This window comes from Vigna radiata, chromosome 5 (assembly GCF_000741045.1).
Source record: "Vigna radiata var. radiata cultivar VC1973A chromosome 5, Vradiata_ver6, whole genome shotgun sequence".
Taxonomy (NCBI): Eukaryota; Viridiplantae; Streptophyta; class Magnoliopsida; order Fabales; family Fabaceae; genus Vigna; species Vigna radiata.
This window is the reverse complement of record NC_028355.1, coordinates 14,313,474-14,331,228: the sequence shown is the minus strand read 5'-3', so window position 1 is coordinate 14,331,228 and position 17,755 is coordinate 14,313,474. Positions and strand designations below refer to the sequence as shown.

General features: G+C 30.7%; 3 protein-coding genes across 4 annotated transcripts; 2 read left to right on the top strand and 1 right to left on the bottom strand.

Annotated features, from left to right (window-relative positions):
• Positions 1 to 2,622: 2,622 nt before the first annotated feature.
• LOC106760357 lies at positions 2,623 to 3,485 on the top strand. The gene is made up of 2 exons (XM_014643796.1): positions 2,623 to 3,341; positions 3,428 to 3,485. Exons 1-2 carry the CDS (start codon positions 2,623 to 2,625, stop codon positions 3,483 to 3,485), a joined length of 777 nt encoding a protein of 258 aa, XP_014499282.1.
• Positions 3,486 to 4,733: 1,248 nt separating this feature from the next.
• On the top strand, positions 4,734 to 5,592 carry LOC106761727 (signal peptidase complex-like protein DTM1). The gene is made up of 2 exons (XM_014645297.2): positions 4,734 to 5,223; positions 5,307 to 5,592. The coding sequence occupies exons 1-2, from the start codon at positions 4,979 to 4,981 to the stop codon at positions 5,392 to 5,394; spliced, it is 333 nt and encodes a 110-aa protein (XP_014500783.1). The 5' UTR covers positions 4,734 to 4,978; the 3' UTR covers positions 5,395 to 5,592.
• A 5,448-nt stretch (positions 5,593 to 11,040) lies between these two features.
• On the bottom strand, positions 11,041 to 17,316 carry LOC106759911 (probable mitochondrial adenine nucleotide transporter BTL3). Of its 2 annotated transcripts, none has more exons than XM_014643295.2 (4): positions 16,762 to 17,313; positions 16,334 to 16,637; positions 12,219 to 12,686; positions 11,041 to 11,555 (listed from the first exon to the last, which is right to left on the bottom strand). In XM_014643295.2, the coding sequence occupies exons 1-4, from the start codon at positions 17,175 to 17,177 to the stop codon at positions 11,487 to 11,489; spliced, it is 1,257 nt and encodes a 418-aa protein (XP_014498781.1). In that variant the 5' UTR covers positions 17,178 to 17,313; the 3' UTR covers positions 11,041 to 11,486. The 2 variants fall into 2 exon arrangements, with proteins under 2 accessions (XP_014498781.1, XP_014498782.1); XM_014643296.2 differs by lacking the exon at positions 11,041 to 11,555 and adding an exon at positions 11,773 to 12,147 and having other exon boundaries at positions 16,762 to 17,316.
• Positions 17,317 to 17,755: the final 439 nt, after the last annotated feature.

The window sequence follows — 17,755 nt, the reverse complement described above, 5'->3', positions numbered from 1 at the left end:
TTAAATAATGTATTTAAATGTATATATAATACTTTAAATAATGTATAATTAATAATTAAATTTTTTTAATATTATAAAATAAATAAATTTTATGGTTTTAATTATTTTTGTAATTAAATTAAATTTTTTATTAAATTATTTTAATTAAATAATTTATAACTATAATTATTGTAATTATGTAATTAAAAATTCAAAAAAATTATTTCATTATAAATTTATTTTTTTTAATATAATAAATTTACTTAAACAAATATTTATTATAAAAAAAGTTTATTATAATTAAATATAAAAGTTTATACATTTTTATTTATTTAATCAATTAATTAAAAAAAATTAATGTAATTTTCTCCTATATAAAATCATTAATAAAAAAAAAATTAGACAATCTTTAATGTAATTGATTATTAACCAATTTAAATTCTTTGTAGATTTCTTATCAAAAAATTTCATATAAGCATATTTTTTTATAAGAGAGTACGCTCTTCTAATAAAAGAGATCATTAATGGAGAGAAAACATTTTGAAAAAGATAATAAGTGCTTCCAACAAAAAATCCTTAAAAGAAATATGACAAAGGAAAATGGGAAACAAAAAATAAAAATAACCAATAAAGAATGACTAAAGATACTTGAAAAAGAGACAAGAAAATATAATCGCAAAACTAGAAATTCTTTACTTATATATATATATATATATATATATATATATATATATATATATATATATATATATAGATTGGATTATAATTGAAAAAAATTTAGATTGATAGTAAAATTTATTTAAGTAGTATCTAAATTGATGAATTGTCATTTCAGTTCATAGGATACTCTTTCCTTTCTCACTGATTATGTAAATATTTTGTTAAGGGATAACATGTTCTCGAAGTAGTTGAAAGAACTACATCAATGTCTCCTTTGTCTCACCTTCTAAAATGGAAAATGCCAATGAAAAAAGATTTATGTTTTCATCGTGAGCGATTGTGTTGAGAAAAGTTTCATGATATTTGCCCATTAAAAAAGTTTCATCTACTTAGAGAATGAGTTTACAATATTTAAATCCTTGTATGCAAGGACCGATTTCCATAACATAGAAACCATCATCCTCAACACCAAGCAGCTCCCCTTCAACAAGATACTTCTACACTTGATGACATGATGAGGGGGATCAGTAATCTGCGAACATTTGTTGGCGACAATTTCAACAATATGAATGCTAGATTTGAAATACTGACACAAAACATGGGTGACAGATTTGATACAATTGATGCTCGAGTTGAACATCTTGAACAAGACATGCAGTATCTACGACGTCATTTTGATCCACAAGGCGGATCTTCATAGATAGATTTTCATTTAATTGTATTGTCTTCTAATTTTAATTTTAGCTTTTTGTACTCAATTTCTAATTTAATAAAGTGGTTTATATTTTGTTTGACTTTGTTTTATGCTTTTCATTTCTATTTACCTTCAAACAATGACTCATGGTAAAGATAATAATACAAGTAAATGTAATCAACAATCATGTCTTTACAATAATTAAAATAAGTACACAATAATAATATACACATATGGTATGGTAAATAAGTATGACAATGTAATCAATAAACATAGCTTACATTGATAATGAAGAACCAAAAAAACTCTTTGCTTTAACATCAAAATTTTGTGGTAATTGATTACAACCATGTGTAATCGATTACTAGAGAGTTTTTGTCCATTTACATTGTTGGTAATCGATTACAGAAGGATTGTAATCAATTACCAAATAATTTTTGCCTATATAAGGTAAAGTTGTGTCCCCGTGCACGACTTTAGCACGCTGGAATTGATTACTAGGCCCAACAATCGTTTTTGGGATGTACGACTTCACACTATGTCAGGATGAAATCGTGCAGGGGACATACCCCACAGCTTGTTCAAATCCGTAATTTTATTAATTTTTGCCTTCTTACATAAAATCATTATCATAATTGTCCATTTACGTAAAAAAATAATCCTTTAGGAGCTTCGTAATGAATTCATGGGTTTGTTTGTGACGAAAAACTTCACAAAATCAATTCCCCGTGCAGCACTGGGCAACGAATCACCACCACCTCTCCCTCAACCACTTCTCTACTAATAATCTCTCTAAGAAATATTTGGACCAGCACAAGTGAAAGTGGTGCACGAGAGTATATAAACTTTGGGCTAATTGAATATTGTTGGTCAACCAACTTAAATTCAGTAAGAAGTAATTATTGCTTATTGTTGAAGATAAAATTTGAATTTAAATTATTGTTGCACTTAGTTAGGAATAAGTTTTAAATATTTAAAGTTGTTTTCTGTTTTTAAATTATTTCCCATTTTTAATTATAAACTGTTGATATTGCTTATATAAATGTATCTCATTTGAGAAGAAAAATATGAATGAATGAATGAGAGAATTATCTCTCATAATTGTTTCAACATGGTATCACAGCAGGTTTTCTGATCCTCTACTACTTTGTCTTTGCTGTCTGCCGGGGGTCGACCGCCATGGCTACCAGCAGCCCCTAAAAATCTCTTCTTTAACCTGTGTGTCTAATTTTGGGAATACCTGTACTCACTTTCATATTGTTTTCAATCCCTAAATTCTCAATTTAGCCATGGATAATGCTTTCACCTCCTCACTATTTACCACCTCTTTTCCGTCCTCCAATATTATCATTCAGCAAGACAATTCTTCCTTTTCTATCACTGTTATTCTTAATGACTCTGATTATCCTCTTTGGTCCCAGCTAATGGACATGCGTATTGGAGCTCGAAACAAATCGCGGTATCTCACTGGCATAGTGACGAAACCCTCCATTGATGACCCAACCTATGATAATTGGGTCACTGAAAATAAATGGGTGAAAAGCTGGCTTATTGACTCCATGAGCCCCTCGTTGATGCAGCGGTTTATCCGCCTTGAATCTGCCCATCAAATTTGGGATGTAGCTCTCCGCACATTCTACGATGGATCCGATGAAACTTGCCTCTTCGAACTGAACCAACGATCTTTCTCCACCAAACAACATGGTCGTCCCCTCTCTACTTATTGTAATGAACTACTCTCCATCTTTCAAGAAATTGATCATCGTATGTCTTCTTCTGAAACCACTGTGAATGGCGTAGTCCAGATGCATTCTTCTATGGCTCGTCTGCGCGTTCACATCTTTCTTAGTGGCTTTCTGATTTTGACCAAGTTCGTGGAGAGATTCTTCGTAAAGACCCAAAATTGGATCTTGAGAGCACATATGTCTATGTCCGTCGTGAACATCAATAACGTATCACTATGGGTCGTCCTGCTCCTACCTCGGATTCCTCAGCTCTACTATCTCAGGTTCCTTATTCTTCCCCTGCCAATTATCCTCCTAAACACCGTAAGGATAGTTCCTGTGTGAAACCCTTGTTATGTTCTCATTGTAGTGATTATGGTCATTCCAAGAATCGTTGCTATGAAATCATCGGGTATCCAACATGGTAGGACTTCACCAAACGTCCTCGTCGGAAAGTCACCTCCAAAGACCTCCAGTCCTCTTTTGATGGTGACTCCTCTCCCTCTCCTCAAACTAATGTTGTGTGTGAAGATATCCTAGGACGTCCAGACCACGGTAATTTTTGGCTGTGGTGTTAGATGTGGAAGGATGTTTGCAGAAATCATTAACACATTGGACATGAGTGATATTCATGCGCGGGGAGAGTGTTAAAGATAGAATTTAAATTTAAATTATTGTTGCACTTAATTTGAAATAAGTTTTAAATATTTAAAGTTATTTTCTGTTTTTAAATTATTTTCTATTTTTAAGTATAAATTGTCGATATTGTTTAATATATATATGAATGAATGAATGAGAGATCATGATTGTTTCAACACTTACCAACTTCACAACTGAGAGGGCATTTAAGGAAAATAGAGAGGTGAACGGTGAAACACAGTTTAATCTATTGATTCGTTGGAATACAGTTCGCCTCGTCCACTAGTCTGGACTAGAACATGCGCCAACTCGCATAAACTCTCAGCCCGTTTACTATGTTGTTTATTTTTTAAAATTTCTTTCTTCATTCACGTATAACAGGAACATGGAGATGAGAGACCAAGAGACCAAGAGACCTCACATTCTGTTGTGATACTGAAATAGATAATCCTTCTTCCCTCCCACTTCCCATCACATGTTGGTGAGGAGAATTTTTTTTCTCTGCGTTTTTTGAGGTTGATGTTGTCGTATCCGACATTGTAGATGGAGACATTCTCCTTACAAGCCCATACTGTTGTGCTACGGAAACAGAGAATCCTCCTTCCCTCCCACTTCCCACCACATGTTGGTGACAAGGATGTTTTTTGTTCTGCATTTTTGGGGGTTGATGTTGTCGTATCCTTACAAGCCCATTTTGCTTCTTTCTGTTTTTTCTCACGCAATAAGACCGAAGTGTAACAAATGGTCATTAAATATATAACTTACCACATTCTTGAGGGCTTATAAAGCTTTTATTTTCAGTAAGTGGATTTTGACAACTTGACCTTTTGATTATGAAACCTTATGGGTGTTAATACAATTTTTCTCCTATATAAAATCATTAATTAATTGATTATTAACCAATTTAAATTCTTTGGTAGATTTCTTATCAAAATATTTCATATAAGCATAATTTTTATAAGAGAGGACGCTGTTGTAATAAAGAGGTCATTAATTAATGGTTGAAAGAAAAAATCCTTGGGAGGAAACTTTAGATAGCCGAGTTTAGGAGGAAGGAAGAAGAAGATGTTAGATATATCCATGGAAAGTGTGTAGTGTAAGCATGAAAAATGAAAAAGAAGAAGAAGAAGAAGAAGAAGGAAAGCAACGTGGACATTAAAGAGAGTAGGAGGAGCGTTGGGGTAGCATTTAAAGCTCGTACGCCTAACAAAGTTTCATCACATTCACCCATTCAACCTCATCACATCACAAACTCTCAAACTCTCAAAAACTGCACCACATCATGGCAAACGACGCCGTTCTCAGAACCTGCCTTCTCTGGCTGGCCGCAGTTATTTTAGCCGTTGGCATATTCACCCACTCTTTGAAGAAGATGATGGTGACCTACGTCTTCGGAGTTCTTGGGATTGCGGCGCTTCTCCTTCCTGATTGGGATTACTTCAACCGTGATTTCTCTCGTTGGACTTACCCTGTGACTGCTGAGGAAAGGGCGAATTCTCCACATGCCCAAGGATCTGGATTTCTCAGGTGCCCCCTTTTTCTCTTTGGATTTGGATTACCCAAAGAATAGATAGATGAATTTGTGATTAGAATTGTGTTGTCTGATACAGGTTTGCTCATTCTCCTCTAAGGGTGATTGTTTATAGTGTGGTTTATGGATGTGCTATGTACAAATGGTGGGAGTATGTTTCAAGCTAATCATTAAACTTTCCCAATATTATATGTAAGCTTTACCCTTTTCTTCATTTCATTTTTTCACTGCATCACTGATTGTCCAAGAGATTCTTCTTTTCGTTCTTATTTTTTGTCGTTTGTCAAACTTTTTCGACTGTAACTCAAATACAGGCAAAGTGCGATCGATTTTTATATGGATAGAACAAAGGCTTCTTCCTCTCACCATGTGTTTGAATAAATTTGAATAAGAGTATTACAGAAACTATTTATTACAGTAACTCAAACTATACACTAGTATAACTTTTAATTATTTAATTTTTTCTGTCTATAAGATATAATATAATAAATTATTTTTTTCTATTAGAATTTGTTGTTTATTTGGAACTTATTATATATGATAGTCTATTTCTTATCTTAAGGTGAAAATAGGTTAGGTTTAACAGAACATGAAAAGTCTTCTCTTTTCTTCCTTTTATGTATAATATTCACGGATATATTTAATATTCAAATATATTTTAAACAAAAATTATTTATAGCACAATATTATATAATTTATTTATAATTTTGAGAAAAACCAACTATACAAACAAAAATTAGTTTTGTATAACTTTGTGACATGAATTTATATAATAATATATATCATCATCATTATTATTTAATATATTTTTTACCATTGTTAGTATTTGTTAATGTATTATCTTATATGTGTTTATATTTATAATATTACTGACATATAAATTGAGTTATATTATTTTTTTGAATATTAAATTAAATAATAATTATTCAAATAATTTTTTAAGCTATAAATTGTAATTTCAAAATGTTGAATCATTTTTAAAATATAAAATGTATTTATAGAAATAAAATATAATTTTTTATGAGTTAATTAAATGTTCTTTTAGTAATTATCATGATAACTAATATTATTTTTAGAAAATAATATGTAATTTTAATTAAAAATTTGTCATTTAAATAATATACACTATATCTTATCAGTATACATTAAATTTTGTATATGATTATATATTATTTTGTTTGATTGACTACATCATATTTATTAAGTTCTAAATAGTTTAAAATATATATGTAATAGAAAGTATTATATTATTGTTGTTTTTGGTAATATAGAGGTGTTATTATAAAAAAGTTTTTAAAAGGAAAGATAATTTTTTTGAGAAAATACCACTGTTGGTAAGGAACACAGATGATGATGGTTTGAAAAATAAAACATTTGCAGTTAATTTATTTATAAATCCATTCTGAGGTCATAACTAATGTTTTAAATTTCATTTGAAGTTAACTATAAATTTTTAAAAGTAATATTAACTTGAACGAAAATAAGGCTGGTAAGGATATTGAAATTTGAATTCAAAACTTTAATTGTGGTTACCAAAATTAAAAGTATATAATTTTTAATTGGAAAACGTTATTCTAAAATGAATGCCACTCTAAAGAGAACATCTAAATCTATTATAATCATGTTTTTAAATTGAAAAATTTCTAAATTGAGAATTTAATATAGTTGCAATTCTTTTTTCTCTGAAATGACCATTTTAATGTTAAAATGTACTTTCCAGATTTATGTTCAAAAAGTATTAATATTTTCTAAAATTTTATTGATTAAAATTATTTATTTATTATTAATGAAAAATCATTTTATTTATATCATTATATACAGCGATTTATATTTTTAATATGAGACCAATGAAAGATTTTTAACTAAAAAAATTAAAGATTAAATACCAAATATAATAATACTGCCACGTATAAAAGTGAACTATTTTAGAAACATAAAAAATAATATATATATATATATATATATATATATATATATATATATATATATATATTGCAAATTTATGTAGGATTTTTTTAATCAATATATTTTAATATATTTATCAAGTTTTAGATTACAAAAAATTCTTATTAAAATAAAAATTAATTTTAAATCTAAAGTATTTTAATAATTTTAAAATTTAATTTAAAATAAAAAAATAAAATATAATTATTTATCATCTTGATTTACATAAGTTTTTACTTTTTATTATATATATTTTTTAAAAGATAGTTGTTTTTTAAAATAAAAAATAAAATAAAAAGTAATTGTTTTTTAAAATAAAAAATAAACTAAAAAGTAATAATTAGAACGATAAAAGAACTACTTTTTATTTATTTTAAATTTTAAAATTATTAAAATATTTCTGACTAGAATTGAATATACTTTGCTAAAATATACCAATTAAAAATTTCTTACGTAAATTAGCAAACCCATATATATATATATATATATATATATATATATATATATATATATATATATATATATATATATATTATTAATATTCAATTTATTTTATTATATATAGATTAAATCTAGACTAGATTTTAAAAGATTTAATTCACTCAAGATCATTATTTAATTTTAACCTGAATATCAATACAATTTGTTATCTTGCATTAATAAATGATATCTTTTTATACTTTTTTATTATTAATGTTTAAAATGAACACATAATTTTGAAAAAAAATAGGCTTTTAAGTATATATTATCTAGTTTTCTAATTTTAATGAAGACATAAAATTATCATTTCTTAATAGTTATTTAATTTTTTTGTGTACTTTAAACCACATCATTTATAATCTTTATTATCCACTTTTAGATACACAATTTTATTAACATTATATTCTGATATATTTTATTTTTTATTAGATAAATAACGTTATCTCATTTCGGTGCTATCATAAATAGAGTGAATTTCTGTAGTGAGTTGGAAAGAAAAAAGAAAGTGTTGAAAAGAAATAGCAATGGCGGAATGTTGAAGAGTTAAAAAGAAATAGCAATGATATAAATAAAGTGTGAATCTAAGTCCTACCTTGGATAAAAATGAGAAAGTCAAGCACTATATAAAGATGAAAGACCCTTCAACTCATTACTTGAGGAGATGGAGAACCATAGTCCTTTGTTTAAAGGTTTAAGGGTTTAAGGAAGGATTGTTAGGATACAAATAAAGTCTCACATTGGATACAACGAGATGGACATAGATTTATATACACATAAAATACTTTCATTTTGTAAAAAATTAGTTTATAGATATTCTACAAGAATTTCTTTAAAAGGGTAACATTTCGTAACCTATACCTTTCCTTTCATTTGCAAAATTTTCTATTATTTTTTACATTCGTTTGAATTACAAAAACTTAAAAAGTGATTTCAAATCAATTTATCACTCCATTGTATTGGTTTCTATTAAAAAAAAATGTTCAATTAATTAGTGTATTTATGGTTCTAAATAGCTAGAAGCAGTGGATTGCTGTGCAAGATATCATTGTAAATTCATATATCTCATACACAATTTTATATATTTCATTACAAAAAATGGTATTATTAACCATTATAATCAGTCAATAACAACTAAATATCATGGATAATTCTTAGTTATTGATAGAAATTCAACAAAAAAAAAAAGTCGTTGATAATTTGCTTATTTGTAAAATTATTGATGGACCTTTCAAATCAGTTAAATACCCATATCTTAAATTCCTAAGGCCAACAATATTTCATTGATTGCTGACAGCTTTCTCCAATTCATCCTCACCCTACAAACCAACCATACGCGCCATTCTTAGTGTCCGTTTCAAAAAGTAAGATACTTTTATAAACTTAATTTTTCTATTTTATAGTATTAAATTATTAATTACTTTCATCAAAGTATCCTTAACTATTTTATAATAAATATTGTAGCTAACGGAATAAATTTATTCTATCCATGGGGATATCTTCATTGCAGAAATCCTATATAGATTATGAATTTAAAACTTCAATATTATAAAACATCTCTATTAAAGTATAATGGCATGATATAAAATCTAAAATTTTTATATTAAGTAAAAGCTTAGATCATAACAATAAAAACATATTTTTCTATTTTAAAAATATATATTTCTACTAATAACTAAATAAAAATAAAGTGTGAGTTTTGTATTGGAATATAAGTTATAAAACCTTAAAAGTGATATGATAAGCAATACTAAAAAAAGATAAATTAATATTAAAAAAAGAAACTTTTAATGGAAATGATCTTAGAAAGATTGAAGAGAATGAATAAGTCAAATTAATTGTTAAGGCGAAAGGAGTAGGTTTGAATAAATGGTTAACAATTTTAATGTTATTAACCGAATAATCTAACTTATTTAGTATGTGGAAATAAGTTAAAAGTGACTTATATTTAAGGTACTATTTTACTTTTACAGGATTCTAAACAACCAAACTACTAAACTTTTAGCGAAACTTGAGACTATACAATATGAAGCTGGAAAAATGTTCTCTGTCATGATTAAGGACAATATTCTTTTATTACTAAAATTAATAAAATAAAATTGGTACAAGAAGTACAATTGTTCAACAAACAAAAAAAAATAACAAATCATAAGGTTTTATATTTAAGGATTTTAATTCAACATGATTTTAATTCAAATATATTATACCTTCACTAAGAGCACCACTATTTTGACCAACGATATAACATTTGTCCATTCGACCTTTTTATTAAGGGTGTATTTATTTTAGAGGATTGATTTAGAGAAGAGTGAATGGATAAATTTGAAAAAATTTGAAGAGATTTGAGAATGAATTAAATGTTGTTTGTTTGAAGGAATTTGAAAATGAATGAGAGTAAATTTAAAAATAAAGTTTATAAAAATTAACTAGAATTTAATCGATATAACAAATAAAAAAATTATTTAATTGATAAAAATTGAAAATTATCAAAATACTCTTAATAGTAAAAATAATATGAAATTGTAATTGTTAATATTATATATAATTGTAAAAATTAATATAAAAATAGAAAAAAAATAAAAAATAATTTTTAACATGAAAAAAATTATATTGTTATTATTATTTATTATTATTATTATTATTTTATTATTATTATTATTATTATTAAGAATTATTTTTGTAAATTTATTCCTCATCCTTCAAATCCTCTCATCTGAGGAGGGATTGGTTTTAACCTTCATCCCTCAAATTCTCACTCACAAATCCACATAAATCACATTAAGTGAACATCCTCCATTCCTCTTTTCCTTCCTCACAGATAGTATATCTCTTCAAGTAAATACTGCATAAGAAAGCTAACCATAGATTATAATCTTTGTAGCATTCAGCCTTCTTACCATAGATTCTTGATCTCTACAATATCGTCCCAATCCCTTTTCTAACTTGTTAGATCTTCATTACCATCTCAGCAACTACACACCAATTTGTTAGGGACATTACCCTTCATATGAGAGTGGCATATATTCCCTATATTCCCTAGTACAGGCTTGATCAAGATATGATCCAGTGTATTATTCTCCGGTGAGAATACTAGAAAACCCTAACCTACCCTTAACTCCTTAATTCCAATTTAGGTACCCCTAATCAAGGCCTGTTGCATTACCTCAATCTTTTGGGATACAACTCTCAACTCTCGAGTGCAGAGTACAACAAGACTATGAAAACAGAGGATGATGAGAATACTTAATGATTGTTCAAAGGATTGCATCCAAATCCGATCCCAAAGAAGTAAGAGATTTCTTTTTTCCTAAATTAACCCAACATTTTTTCTATTTGATCAAAAACCAAAATCACGTGCACTCACATATGCATATGATCGATCTAGTAAGGTGTAATGCAAGCAAAGCACAAAAATAATTGATAAGCAAAGTTTCAGTTTACAACCCAAAGTAGATGGACTTTGCTTGTGCACCCCCTGATAAGGATAAAGAATTTGTGCCTGATTGAAAAAAGCTAACAAAATTGTGTCAACCTAACGAGAATACGAGTCAATATCTGGGAGTGACTAGATAAATATATTTTCTCTTTGTAGAGCTGTAGCCTGGGTATGTTGACTGAAGAGTCAATCCAAAAATTCTATTGGTAATACACATGGCAAGGGTACAACGATCGGTCCTACGGGATGGTAGACCTGAATTTTGCTTTCACCCTCAAAAGCAGTCATCAAATTTGATTGCCAATTAAAATTTATCGTTACCATTCTGTAACTATTTTAGCTGCTCGCCCGTGATCATGCTACAGCTTCTTATCATTTTATATACCTGAGTCTATTCGTTGTCTACTCCACTTTCAGAACAATCTTCATGAACTCATAGACAAAGAAACTTATTGAAGCTGAAGGAAGTACCTGATAATAGAAAATTAAAAAAAAATGAAATTTATTCAAAATCATATGATCCATTGAAAACAACCTTAAGCAGTACGGGAATAAAAAGGGAAAAAAATGGAAAGAGTCGTTTTAATTTATTAACTATATGAAAATAATTAAAACAAACATCTATCAATTATCCAAATTTAATAAATGAAAGAAATCTTAAAGCAACATAGATTTTTCTGTTACGGTCTCTTCTATCTTGGTCAGCTTTCATTATGGTTCCTAATCTAAACCTGCACAATAAACAGATAAAATCGTTTGTTTTTTTGGTATATAAAACGAACACTGTGGATTGTTACAGGGGCAAAGACAAATGGTCAAAACATTTTATAAATAAGACATTACTTTGTTCAAAGAACTAGAGAAGGATGACATCCAAGCAGTTGTGATCACATGGTACAATGAAAAATAAAATTTAGATTATGTGAGCGAACAGAAACACCACCCTCTATGTCCCGTAATTTAGATCAATCTTCTGTACATTAGAAACCTAGAGCAGTTCTAATTTGGTGAATCATTATAACGAATGGATTGACAGCCAGCCAGATGACAATTCTCCTGATTCCTACGGAGAGAAATCCACTAAGTCCAGTAAAATACAAATTAGTGCATGCCAAGAGGTTGTGAATTTAATACCTGCAATAAGCTGGGAACAAGTCCTGCATAGAGAGCTGGAATGCCTCCCTGTTCAACTATTTTCACAAACGTTGCAAAAGAACTTAATTTAGTAGCCTGAACTTGCAATTGAAGTCGCCTCCTCACCACTTCAAATGGGTACGTAGCAGCTTCTGCACATGCACCAGCAATAGCCCCATTCAACAATGTTCTTACTGGACCCAACTCAAGCTGATCAAATGCACTCAATTCCTGACCCTCTTTATGCATATTCTGAATTCTCTTCTTTCCTTCCGGCGAATGCAGATAAGCTGATTTGAGTATATCATATACACCATAAAAAACTGCACCAGAAGGAGCCATACTTATAATTGATGGTACTAAACCCTTGTAAAGAGAAAAGAATCCTTCGGTTCGAATCATGTATTGGAAAGCACCAATTACACCACCCAAAGCTTCTCCACCAGGTGCCACCAACTTGGTTCGGATCTGTAACAAACCCCGTAGTATTTATTTTGAAGTGAATACACAGAAATATAGCTTAATGGTGATGCTTAAGTTTTCATTAACTACAAAACCTTATAATCTTTAATATACGGTTCAGCTACTCATTCTTACTGATTGCCAAATACATACAGTCTAATTTACCACATGTTGTACCATTTCCTAAAAGTTCTAGTTAGAAATAGAACATGGGCCATTATAAAATTACTCGGAAGAAGACATGAGATTGATTTCGGCTTCTAATATGACGTTGTATTTGCGATAGTACCCATCGTTCTATCTATCACTATTTAAATTATACCAAAATTATATGTCCCTGCTATGACCTGGGAGCTAATTGGATAGGATCCGTGTCGAAAAGAAAACTCTTTATGCTGGTTAAACTCCTATTTTTAATATAACTTCACACATAACACATGGGATAAACTTAAATTTTAGAGATTTATTATTTTATTAGTTTTGAGTATAGTAATATTTGGTTTGATTTGATAGAGATAAAATAGAGATGGGTAGTTATGATTTTCTGTTTATCTAGGCAGAATATTATTTTATGATAGAATAAGCCGGTTTTATTTTTAGGTAAGTTGATATTTTATTGTCAGTTTTTATTATTTGTACTTGGTCCAAGGTCCGATTTGCACCTATTTAAAGGTTGCTAAGGTTTAATAAAAGTCACCCACAATGGATTTAAGAGTAAAATTATTTGTGTGGGTCACGTTATGAGTGTATATAGTGAGATTTTCCCAACAGAAAAAGGAGAACAAAAAAGGGAGAGTCAAATATCCAGAGAGAAAAGAAAAGCGAAGAAGTACGGAACAAGGCCATAGATGATCAGGGAGAAGAATGAAGATAGAGAAGAATGAAGATAGAGAAGAATGAAGATAAAGAAGAATGAAGAAAGAGAAGAATAAAGAGAGAAGAATGTGAAGAATTTAAGTTAATAGAGGAAGTTTGTTGGGATAAACTTAAATTTTAGAGATTTATTATTTTATTAGTTTTGAGTATAGTAATATTTGGTTTGATTTGATAGAGATAAAATAGGGATAGGTAGTTATGATTTTCTGTTTATCTAGGCAGAATATTATTTTATGATAGAATAAGCCGATTTTATTTTTAGGTAAGTTGATATTTTATTGTCAGTTTTTATTATTTGTACTTGGCCCAAGGTTCAATTTGCACCTATTTAAAGGTTGCTAAGGTTTTATTGTTTATATTTTGTTTTATTTTTCTTTAAAAGTGTTTTTAGGGTTTTTGTTTCTTGTGTATGCAGGAAGCAATACACACTATCAGGACAGGAAGGAAAATTAGACGTCCTTCACGTGAAAATTTTCCCTCTCCTGAGAGACTTTTGCAATCTTCACTAGAGACTTTTGCACAGGACATAGAGGAGATGGTGGATCAACCGTCTCCAAGACGCACACTGCGGACGCATCAAACACGGTAGGTCATTTGCACTTCAACAGTATAGCCATGCCAGCAGATAATGCAACAAACATGGTGATGAACCCTGCACTCATCCAGCTAGTACAGAGCAACCAATTTCACGGGTTGTCAAATGAGAATCCCTATGATCATTTGACTACTTTTAGTGAAATCTACAGTTTCTGATGACAGGGTCAAACTCAACTTGTTTCCTTTTTCTCTTGGAGGAAACGCTAAAGCATGGTTGCATTCATTTCCAGAAGGAACTTTCAAAAATTGGGAGGCTGTGGCAACAAAATTTGTCAATAAATTCTTTCCACAGACGAAGATCAATCAAGAGAAGCTGGAAATTTCTACACTCAAGCAAGGAATGGAAGAAACTCTTAGACAGGCTTGGGACAGATTCAAAGGCCTATTGAGGAAGACCCCAGTCCATGGGTTTGACAAGACCTCATATATACTTGCTTTCCTTGGAGGCCTACACACACAGTTAAAGATGATGCTAGATGCTTCAGCTGGAGGCAGTATAAACAGAAAGACTGAAGATGAGGCCTACGAATTGATTGAAAACATAGCTATGAATGAAGTGACGCATAGTGAAAGGGGCGTACAGAAAGGAGGACTTTTCCATCTCCCTGTTGAAGAAATGCAGCAGGAAGTCAACTACACGGGAAATCAATTCCAGTACAGGCAAGGTAATGTTAACCAAGGCAATTCTAGCCAAGGTTGATGATTCTGAGCAACCATAGCATCATCAACAGGGAGATGCAAAAGTCCTTCTTTCTGTACGCCCCTTTCACTATGCGTCACTTCATTCATAGCCATGTTTTCAATCAATTCGTAGGCCTCATCTTCAGTCTTTCTGTTTATACTGCCTCCAGCTGAAGCATCTAACATCATCTTTGACTGTGTGTAGGCCTCGAAGGAAAGCAAGTATATATGAGGTCTTGTCAAACCCATGGACTAGGGTCTTCCTCAACAGGCCTTTGAATCTATCCCAAGCCTGTCCAAGAGTTTCTTCCATTCCTTGCTTGAATTTAGAAATTTCCAGCTTCCCTTGATTGATCTTTGTATGTGGAAAGAATTTATTGACAAATTTTGTTGCCACAGCCTCCCAATTTCTGAAAGTTCCTTATGGGAATGAATGCAACCATGCTTTAGCGTTTCCTCCAAGAGAAAAAGGAAACAAGCTGAGTTTGACCCTGTCATCAGAAACTCCGTTCATCTTGACGGTATTGCAGATTTCACTAAAAGTAGTCAAATGATCATAGGGATTCTCATTTGACAACCCGTGAAATTGGTTGCTCTGTACTAGCTGGATGAATGCAGGGTTTATCATCATGTTTGTTGCATTATCTGCTGGCATGGCTATACTGTTGAAGTGCAAAGGACCCACCATATTAATGCGTCCGCTAGTGTGCGTCTTGGAGGAGGTTGATCCGCCATCTCCTCTATGTCCTATGCAAAAGTCTCTAGTGAATATTGCAAAAGTCTTTTCGGAGAGGGAAAATTTTCACGTGAAGGACGTCTAATTTTCCTTCCTCTCCTGTCTGATAGCCCTTCAAGAAGAGGATGATAGCCCTTCAAGAAGAGGTTACTGGTTCTTCTTACTCCTAGTGTGTATTGTTTTCTGCATACACAAGAAACAAAAATCCTAAAAGCACTTTTAAAGAAAGATAAACAAAATTAAACAAAACAAAATAGCGAATGCTAAATCAGCACACACAGCTAGCTAGACAGGAAGAAAAGAAAAAAAGAGGCTTTACTAAATGACTAAGATCAACGTTTACAGCAGCATAGCCATAAATTACTAACAGATTTTTTCTTCCCTTCCATATAATACATTCGTAATGATGCCATATCCAGTCCAAATGTTTCCTTAACCAAATAAACTGGAAAAGCAAAGTTAAGAGCTTAAAATGTTTGGCTGAAGACAGACAATTGTTAAATAAGATAACAGGAAGGTTGCTATTCAGTACTAAAATTGGAAAAGATAAACAGGTAAACACCACAATATTAATTGTAGTTGTTGAAACTTACTGTTAGAGGTTGAGCAAATACAAAACTAATAATTCAAAGACCTCTCAATCATTATTAATGCATAATTATGTAGCTGTATGTGCTTTACTTTTCAGATTTATGCAATTTTATTCAGTTGGGATTCAACAGAGAAAACGAACTACAAAATCATAATTAAAAATGCTACATACCGTGTCAAGTGGAAGGCAAATAATGGTAGCAGTAATCCCAGCAGCAGCACCAGCAATAAACCTCTCAAAATTAGTAGTTTCCTCATTCCCAGAAAACCTCAGCAACTGCTTTCTATAAGTATCGTAGGCACAGAAATTAACCGCTTTGAATGGAGCTGTTCGCAGAACATTTACAAGGTTCCCTTTCCAAAAGCCTCTCAACCCTTGAGTAGCGGCAATTTTGCTAATAAGCTCGAATATATTCCTCTTCTCACCACGAACTATGTATTCCAACTTCAGTCTTTCAAGTGGAGCAACACAAGTCCTTATACGACAAAACAAAAAGAAAAGATAAATGTCACACAAATATTAATTATTATGCAAAAACTTTTTTTTTTTATTTTTCTTTTCATATGGAAAATAACGTGAATCGGTGAAATTAAATATACCTAGACACCATAGCGGCAATAGCACCAGCCCAGAGATGCTTGGTGGTGTTGACGGCATTGCCTCCTCGCACCTTAACCTTAACCTTTCTTTGCTGAACGACGCCGTTGGAGGTGGTGTCCTGGTTGGACACGTGTTCATCATTTGGCAGTTTGGGTTCAGTGACGAGCTTTACAGTCGGCAAGCTCACTGACAAAAAACAGCCGACCGGAAGCCTCCTCCGTTGGCGATGAGTGTTGGATTGGGAAGAAGCGGCGGCGTGAATCTTGACGGAAACGGAACGAAGAAAGGAATCGGGAACTTTGGGCTCGAGAAACAAGCCTCCGGTGAAGGAAGCAAAATCTGAAATTGAAGAGAAGAAAGTGAGGGAAGAATGCGTATTTTGTTGGTGGCAGAGGTCCCCTGCCTGCATTGTCATTCTCAGAAAGAAGGGTCTGTGCCCTTTCTTACATCATGATTTCCTTATTTATGAGAGATCTCAAATTAGTCACACACAAAGAGAGATACAGTGAATAATTTCTCCCTTCAGTCACCAAAACAAATAACTATTATTTTACCTACTTTTTTTTTTTCCTGGGTTTCAAATACTACTACTATATAACATTATCCCTTTCTCAGTTTATCTCTCCCCTTTTTTCGCTTGTGTATGTGTTTTCATCGAGATATTTTTATATCAATTTATTAGAAATATTTATTACATGATAACACTACCTCTCTTGTAATTTTCATAAAGATGTGCCAAAATGAATTAAAATCTGCCATTTGACTTGTTCATCATAAATTCTAACAATGTTAAGTTAAAAAAATTGGTAAAAAATAAATCTGATTTATTACGAATTAAATTCAAAATTGAATTAAATTAATACATTATCTCATTATAAATTTTAAATATTAAAAAAAAAAATTTAACAATTTTCTTATATTTAAATATACTTGAATTATGTATTATTTTTATAATTTTATATTGTATTTTGAAATAAAATATATTTTTGATTG

Bases quoted from the DNA above. Each gene is read 5' to 3' on its own strand.
- LOC106760357 (XM_014643796.1), top strand. From the start codon at position 2,623: ATGGATAATGCTTTCACCTCCTCACTATTTACCACCTCTTTTCCGTCC. The intron at 3,342-3,427 runs GTTCCTTATTCT...TTCTCATTGTAG, and splicing joins CCTCAGCTCTACTATCTCAG to TGATTATGGTCATTCCAAGA.
- LOC106761727 (XM_014645297.2), top strand. From the start codon at position 4,979: ATGGCAAACGACGCCGTTCTCAGAACCTGCCTTCTCTGGCTGGCCGCA. The intron at 5,224-5,306 runs GTGCCCCCTTTT...TGTCTGATACAG, and splicing joins CAAGGATCTGGATTTCTCAG to GTTTGCTCATTCTCCTCTAA.
- LOC106759911 (XM_014643295.2), bottom strand. From the start codon at position 17,177: ATGACAATGCAGGCAGGGGACCTCTGCCACCAACAAAATACGCATTCT. The intron at 12,687-16,333 runs GTATGTAGCATT...GGTTTGTTACAG, and splicing joins TTTGCCTTCCACTTGACACG to ATCCGAACCAAGTTGGTGGC. The intron at 11,556-12,218 runs GTATTAAATTCA...TTCTATTATCAG, and splicing joins TTGTTCCCAGCTTATTGCAG to GTACTTCCTTCAGCTTCAAT.